Source organism: Triticum dicoccoides, chromosome 5A (assembly GCF_002162155.2).
Source record: "Triticum dicoccoides isolate Atlit2015 ecotype Zavitan chromosome 5A, WEW_v2.0, whole genome shotgun sequence".
Lineage (NCBI taxonomy): Eukaryota > Viridiplantae > Streptophyta > Magnoliopsida > Poales > Poaceae > Triticum > Triticum dicoccoides.
This window is the reverse complement of record NC_041388.1, coordinates 518,973,118-518,980,633: the sequence shown is the minus strand read 5'-3', so window position 1 is coordinate 518,980,633 and position 7,516 is coordinate 518,973,118. Positions and strand designations below refer to the sequence as shown.

General features: G+C 42.2%; 1 protein-coding gene across 1 annotated transcript; it reads right to left on the bottom strand.

The window, feature by feature from the left end:
- Positions 1-253: 253 nt before the first annotated feature.
- Positions 254-7,510, bottom strand: LOC119302494 (disease resistance protein RGA5-like). Its single transcript, XM_037579526.1, has 4 exons — positions 7,309-7,510; positions 3,914-5,437; positions 829-2,908; positions 254-568 (listed from the first exon to the last, which is right to left on the bottom strand). The coding sequence occupies exons 2-3, from the start codon at positions 4,702-4,704 to the stop codon at positions 877-879; spliced, it is 2,823 nt and encodes a 940-aa protein (XP_037435423.1). The 5' UTR covers positions 4,705-5,437; positions 7,309-7,510; the 3' UTR covers positions 254-568; positions 829-876.
- Between the last annotated feature and the right edge of the window lie 6 nt (positions 7,511-7,516).

Genomic DNA, 7,516 nt, shown 5'->3' with positions numbered 1-7,516 from the left:
AGCAACCTGAATGAACTTATTACAAAACATGGAGCGCCACTCGCTCACACAACTGAAGTTCTAACTGAACCGTATTGAATACCGTGCATCTGATGATTTTTCAACCACATTATATATAATAAATGTCTTCAGAATTGAACTTCATTTCATAATATCTAAATTAGTTAGTCGATCCAATGTGCGACATGCACGGTTTCTAATTTCAAAGTGCTTTTTCTTTAGAAAATAAAATATATATTGCCTCCAGCCTCTATATTGCGAATGCACACAACCCAATGTTTATTAGCGTGTCATAGCTACAAGGATTACAAGCTCAAAACAAAATAAACACACCATATCAACTTAGCATGGGAAAAAATTACAGGCTCATCATTCAAATTGGGACATTTTTTTTGGAGACATTTCAAATTGGGACATAAACTCCCTCATAAGCCACCCTAATCGCTTGGCCCTAGCTTCCATTTGCTCCTTGTACTGAGGCGTTGTAGTAAAGCCCCAACACTCCAATCGCTTGGCCCTAGCTTTCATCTGCTCACATCGCAACCATTTGATACACAAGAACAAACACCTGCATAATAGATCACAGTTATGCCAACGATTGTTAAAAAAACAGTTATGCCAACAGGAATTAGTGAGTGGAGAGGGTTATATACTCCACAAAACCATGTATTACAAACATGTGGCATGCTTCATGGTGGAGTTCTATCATTGGCCAAATATGTAAAAGCAATATGTTTTGTTTTCCACTCGCAAAAAAAATGTTTTGCTTTCACAAAACATAAATAAAAGGATACAAAGTACAACAGTATGGAAATTTTCTTATCCTACCTTTTTGACTTGGGTGCTTCCTCCCATCTCCTTCACTTGATCACACTATCAAAAAGTTATAATGCTGATATTGGGATTACCCGGGTGCTTGTTGATCGCCTCCCTGATCGCAGCCTGAAGACTCTGCCCCTGCATGTGTGGATCCTTTTCTTCCATTCCACATGAACTGCATACCATCATATGAAAACAACTTTGCCTAAAGAGCCCGGCCCGCTTGTAAATGTTCACCTTGCATGCCTTGAGACTTCCCAGGTGCTCGATGCCATCAAGAACACCATCGGCGTGCTGCACAGCTTCTGCGCAACACTCTATAGTGAGGTCCTCGAGCCTTGGCATAGCCCCTGCCTCGAACACCAGGCAAGGCACTTCATATGTGAAGACAAGATTCTTGAGGTTTGGGAACGTTGAACCACGGATAACGACGACGTCTTCTTCGGGAGCATGATCCCTAACACGCAATGTAAGGTGCACCAGTGAGGTCAGACTGGAGAGAACCTCAACACCAACCCTCGGCAGTGACACAAGTTGCATCTCCAAGCTTTTGAGATTTTCAAGTCGCACAATCCAATCTGGGACCATGGAGAAGGGGCAGTTCAGCACGAGCAATCTATAAAGATGGCGTGGAGGTGGGGTCCAATAAGCCAAGCAATCACCATTTAAGTGGTCTCCACTAGTGGTTAGGGATTGAAGGCTGCTGAGCCTACAGAGCGAAGGGAGTAGACAGTCTTCAAAAGCGTTAGTGAGTCCGGACAGGTGAAGCTTTAGCTCTCTCAAGTTCTTCAGATTACCGAGTTCCTTCAGGATCTCCAGATTTGTCTTCAGATCAACTTTTGTCCTCAGATTGAATTCATCCAGGAGCCCAAAATCTGTGATGCGAAGTTCATGCAAAGTACGGAGGGCTTCCATCCTGCCGATCCCACCAAACAAAGACAGATCTGAAGGAATGATGAGATGCCACAACATTGAGGGTAAGTAGCGAACATCCAGCCATGCACCATTTTCTCCACCGACGATCTCCAATATCTTCAGATGTTTCAATTTTTGCAATTGTTTTAGGAGTTTCTCACACTTCAAACCTCCAATCCTCAAATATCTCAGTAGGAACAAATTGCATATAGAAGATAGATCATACTGCTCTTCCTTGGTATCATAAACATCAAGATGTAGAACTCGCACGAGTTGAAACCTCGAGAGAGAAGGCATACATTGACCAGGGCCCCAAAAGTTAAATGACCTAACTTGGGCTAAAGCAATGCTCCCTACCACATGATTGCATTCTGAATTTCTGACTTGGAGGGATAGTCGGCGAACTTCCATGGAGCATTTCCTGGTATGTGGATCACGAATAATAGGGGATTCCTTAATTACAGTGATAAAGTTTTCTTCTGTGGACTTCAGTATGATAAAGTCAAGCATTAGATCATGCACTCGACAAGACAGCACATTCCCACAGTCATCAAACCTGGCTATTTGGATCATGTTTTTATTGATGAGCTCACTAAAATAACTTTCTGCCATCTCCTCTAGGCCAACAAAACCATCGGCGACCCATCTCTTAACCAAATCATCCTTTCTTATTTCAGAATCTTCAGGAAATATACCAAGATATAGCATGCAGGTCTTGAGATCCAGAGATAAATAACTGTATCCAAGATTAAGGACATGTCTCATCCATTGAAAAGCAGGGTTTCCTTCCAACTGTAAACTTAAATAGTTTTGTATCATTTCCCAGAAATCCTTTGAATTTACCTCCTTATGATTAGCCAAAAGGCTGGCTACAGTCAGTATGGCTAGTGGAACCCCTTGACATTTCTTTAGAATTTCATCAGAAACATTCATTAGTTTCTCAGGACAAGCATCTTCAGAGGGGAAAATCCTTCCATGGAATAATCTCCTTGAGTCAAGATCATTAAGAGGTTTGAGCTTGTAAACATGGCCATGTGAACAAGAACATGCCTGAGCTACATCTTCAATACGTGTAGTTGTTATAACTCTACTGCCATTATTATTCTCCATCAAAGAACATTTGATAATGTTCCAGGCTTCCATTGTCCATATATCATCAATGACGATGAGGTACCTGTCAAACAATATGAAATACGATTTGTCACACTAATAGTATAGAACCACAGCAGGATACCACGGTATTATCGCTCTTACATATGCTAGTTAAATTTATGTAATTACAGATTGTTAAAAAACAAATGTGAGTGAAAGTATCATCATTAACTTCACATATATCTAAGAACCCTGTGCAGAGCCCGGATAGACCACTGGAATTTTATACGTGCAGTTCTCCTGCATGGTTAAGAAAAAAAAAGACCACTAGAATTTTTCCAGCATGCATGATTGAGAAATATACAAATAAAAAAATGCGGCCCGATGCAGGTAGTTCCCTCTAGCGCAGGTCCAGGGAAGGGTCTGACCACTTTGGGTCTCAATTGAGAAATATACAGATAAAAGACTCGCAAAATTTCTAATAAATATTTCTAATTGCAGCTTAGTTTGAATCTTGATTACTTGTAAATTCCACTTGAGTAATTCTGATCAGAAGTTACTTTGTATACAAGTTTGAGACTTAAATTTATATTTCTCCAATTTAGAAACATAAATGACAGTGAAGTTTAGGCCTCCACTTCTAAGTAGTGCCTTCTGTGCTCAAAGTCTCAGACCAAACTAAAATTTGCTTTGTGTACTAACAAATCCTATCTCATATGGTGGTGCTCTCTGGTGGTAACGTCCCACATTTAGTCTAGTTGGATACGTCATATGGGTATACATATCCTTGATCTACAACATTCACAAACTATTGGTTTCAGGATCTAAGCATGCCATGGATTTAAGTGGACTTTGTTTTACAGAAAGGCAAAAATGACCAAGCCCAAGTAGTTCGATAAGTCAGAGAAGTAACGGCATGTCTGAAGTGTCAACAGAGTATGGGGCCATGCAAATGTAATTGCGAACCAGCACAGATAAAGAAGTGATAGTACTTAACTAGTCAATTCTATGGAGGTTATCCAATTACGATGTGGCTATTCATACATAGTAATCATTTGTTATAGCTGATCTAGTCATAGGAGCATACCTTTTGTTTTGGAGAACTTCCCTAAGTTTGTCGATCAGTTGGCGCTCTTCATTCAGGAAAGAAGGCACCTGCCCCCAAACTCCAGAGAGTATATCTGGCAATACCTTGATAAGACTGGGATTTTGAGACACCGATACAAAGGCTGTGCAATCAAATTGGCTTTTGATCTTATCATGAACTTGTTTGGCAAGCGTTGTCTTGCCCATGCCTCCAAATCCAACAACTGATACCACATGAAGTTGTGGTGCATTCTCCTCCATCCTCAGCAACTCGATAAGCTTGTCCTTTGGGCGATCTATACCTACAAGGCTACTGGCCTCGGTGTAGAGTGCCTGTACACGAGGGTCAATAGCTTCAGGGCCCCGAGAAGAACCAACATGCTCATCAAGCTTATATCTATTGTGACGATCGCTTGCTTCCAAGACCTGAGCCTTGAGTTCTTCAATTCTGTTAGCAATCTTGTAGTGAGCCTTGAGCTTCTTTAGTTCACCCAAAAGCCCATCCTTGGCATCAGCACTATCAAGATCATTCATGAATATGTCGATGCAGTCTTCCATACCATAAGATAGCTCACGGACCTTGTCACGCCAGTCCTTCTGTTGCTCATCGAGCTCGTCGAACCTAGACAGCTTCAGGAGCAGAGCATTCATAGAGCTCATCTCATCTTTCAAAGAGATGATCTCCTTCTTCGCATCTTTGGACAGCCTGTACTTCTTCTCCAGCAAGGCCGCGAGCTTGCTTAGGAGTGATGACATCGCTCCTGTCATGGCAACCGCTATCACCCCCTCCATTTGTTGCAGGGTCTTCTTTCCCACAATCAAGCAATCTAAATAGCCTTATGGACTGTGTGTGAGGCTTTGGGATTCGGGAGAAGGGGATGTCAAGTGGTATGGGAAGAGGCTGGTCATTGCAAAGCAGCAATGTATATAGAAGTGGAATTCATGAACTTCGAGTATCGGTCAACCATGTGAACGGTGTCTAAACTTGATTATCCTTGTGACGAGGTCCAACCTTTGTACCAGAACTGGTTCATGCATGTCACCCTCGCTTGAACTGATTCCATTGGTGTGCCTGACTACTAGTATTGTTTCTAGGAATAAGAAGAGAATGTGGATTGGCAAAAACTGCATTCTGCACCAAGTGTCAACCAATCATACGAGGAGGTTACCTTTCTTCCAACCGACTCCACTTTTTTCTAGGAAATGGCAATCTATTCTTATAGGAAGATTCCTGGAGTGAGTTGCATACTATCACAAACCAGATCAGCTGAACTTCTAGGCAACTTCACCATGCATAATGGTCTCACTCCTGGAACCAAAATCAACATTTGCCCTTGTCACAGACTTGTTTAAGGAATCCTGGGAAGAGGATAAGGGTCTACGACAGGCTAAGTCAATTGGGAGAAAATGAGGGAATGAAGAAACCCATCAATCAATGCATTAGGTTGCTATCTCTCTCTTTTCCCACTTGAAAAATAAGGCTAAAAGTTGACCTCTTCTGTAGTTGCATCATCTTGATACGGTGCTGTGAATAAAAAAAAATCATCATCTTGACAATGTCTCGAGAAAGTTTTTCTTTTTAAGTGACAAGTCAAGTCGAGACGCCTTCCAACAGGCTAAATCTGACTAATCAACACTACTAATCAAGGGGATTCATTAAATTTGACTAATCAACCACTACTAGACGAGGGGATGTATGAACTTTTCATGCAACAGTACCTGGAACAAGGTATTCAAGTCGACAAGTCGATTCAAGACACCTCCCAAACAAACAGTCTGACTAGTTGGCGGCTAGTTAGGACTTAGGCCACTAGATTAGACAATTTACGAACGCAGGCTGCAAGCTTTCAAGTTTCAAGTCATTTTTACTGCATATTCAGGAACCCTTTTAGCGGGCAGTACACCTATAAGCGCACTCTTAGTGCCACAAGATGCATGGCTGATATACATCGCTCCAGCTAGATTTTTCGCCACTTCTAACCTTGATTTTGCGCTCTTTTCTTGGGTATTTAATTGTCTGGACTCAGAAACTAATTTCGCATGCCCTATTTTGACTGTGGAGTGTGGACCATAGGCCACCAAGTCTGGCCAGAACCAAGGTGGAAATTGATTTTTAAGAGGATATCAATTTTGTCAAGTGTCCAGGCCAGAGCTGCTCTATGTATGTAAACTAGGTGATGGAAATTAGTCAGCTGATATCAGGAAAAAGGAATGCGAAGATTTCTCGTACTCAAAATGAGGCTGGCCATGCTCTCACTTCGAGAGTCCGGTCGCAGCAATCCACTGCGTGCTGGCTTGGTAATTACTCACCTGAAGTCAAAGTAGGAATGATTGTAATCTTTGATTGAGCAAGGAAATCCCTTTCCCCGCAAAATAATAAAAAGGTGTGGCAACTTCACAGGGGAATTGGGCTGTAAGTAAGGGTGTATCTCAATTTGGTTGACTGCGGGCTTTATCTTGTTGGAGGCCAAGCAGTCTCTCGTGAGTAAGATGTTGTAGTTGCTGGATGAATAATTCAAGGGTCAGATTTGAGAAACAGAATCTCTCTAGAATGAGAAGTAGGCCGTGAAATCTCCAATCATGATAGAAATGGGGACAACAGAATGGAACTACAGAGATGTAAGGTCTATTATAGTTTGATTCTAGTTCTTCTCAATATGCATAGCTCGAGTAGCAAAGTTCAAAATGAACACTCGATACTACCAGTACAAAACTAAAACCAGACACTGCTGTAGAGGTAGCCAAGCTGAAGTTAGTTAGAGATCAGACACTCTCATATATTAAAGTCAACACTGGCAAACAGATCTCGGTCCATTGTTTGGTAACTACTAACTAGTGCTAACCATGGCGGCGAAGAAGCCTACATGCCAGTCTTAGTGCCTGTTATGCCAGGCAGTCTATGGAATTAGTAGTTTAGTAGTACACCTTTTTATAGAGATTTTTAGTCCATCTTGCGCTGAGTTAGTGAAACGATTAAATGATTGATGTGCTGATATGATGCAGCATGGTTTCATTGGAAAGTCTCATATCCAACAACCATTGCTCTGGGCTTAGTTTATGTAGTCCAATCGGTTTATATATCTACAGATAGACAAGCCAATCACATGTAAATTTCGTACTAAATCGAAATTAGCTGTCAAATAAAACATATCCAGCCGATGTATAAAAAAAATCTCCATTTCATTATCTGTTCAATCAGCTGCCCTGGTGGTGACAACCGAGCAGAACCAATCGAGAAGCAAACAAAAGGTTGAATTCATGGAGTAGGCTTTCAAGTGGTTAAATATTATCTATTACAGTATTATTTCCCCACTATTTATTTTGTTTATTATTAGTCCTTTCTATACTGAAGTATGGGACTGGAAAAAATGTCAGTGGTAACAGTTTCCGTCTTACCCGAGTGGCCGCCGGCGCCCACTCCCGCTTCCTTGCTCGAGCGTCGCCGGCGCGGGAAGTCAGGACGGGCAACGCATTTTCCGGCGACGCGCGCCTGGCCTCCATCTCCCTCCTCCCCCGCCATCCACGCGCCAAGAGCTAGCCCTCCACTCCGAGATGGCTCGACGGTGAGAAACCGGGGACGGAGGAGGTGCAGGACTCGCCTGCC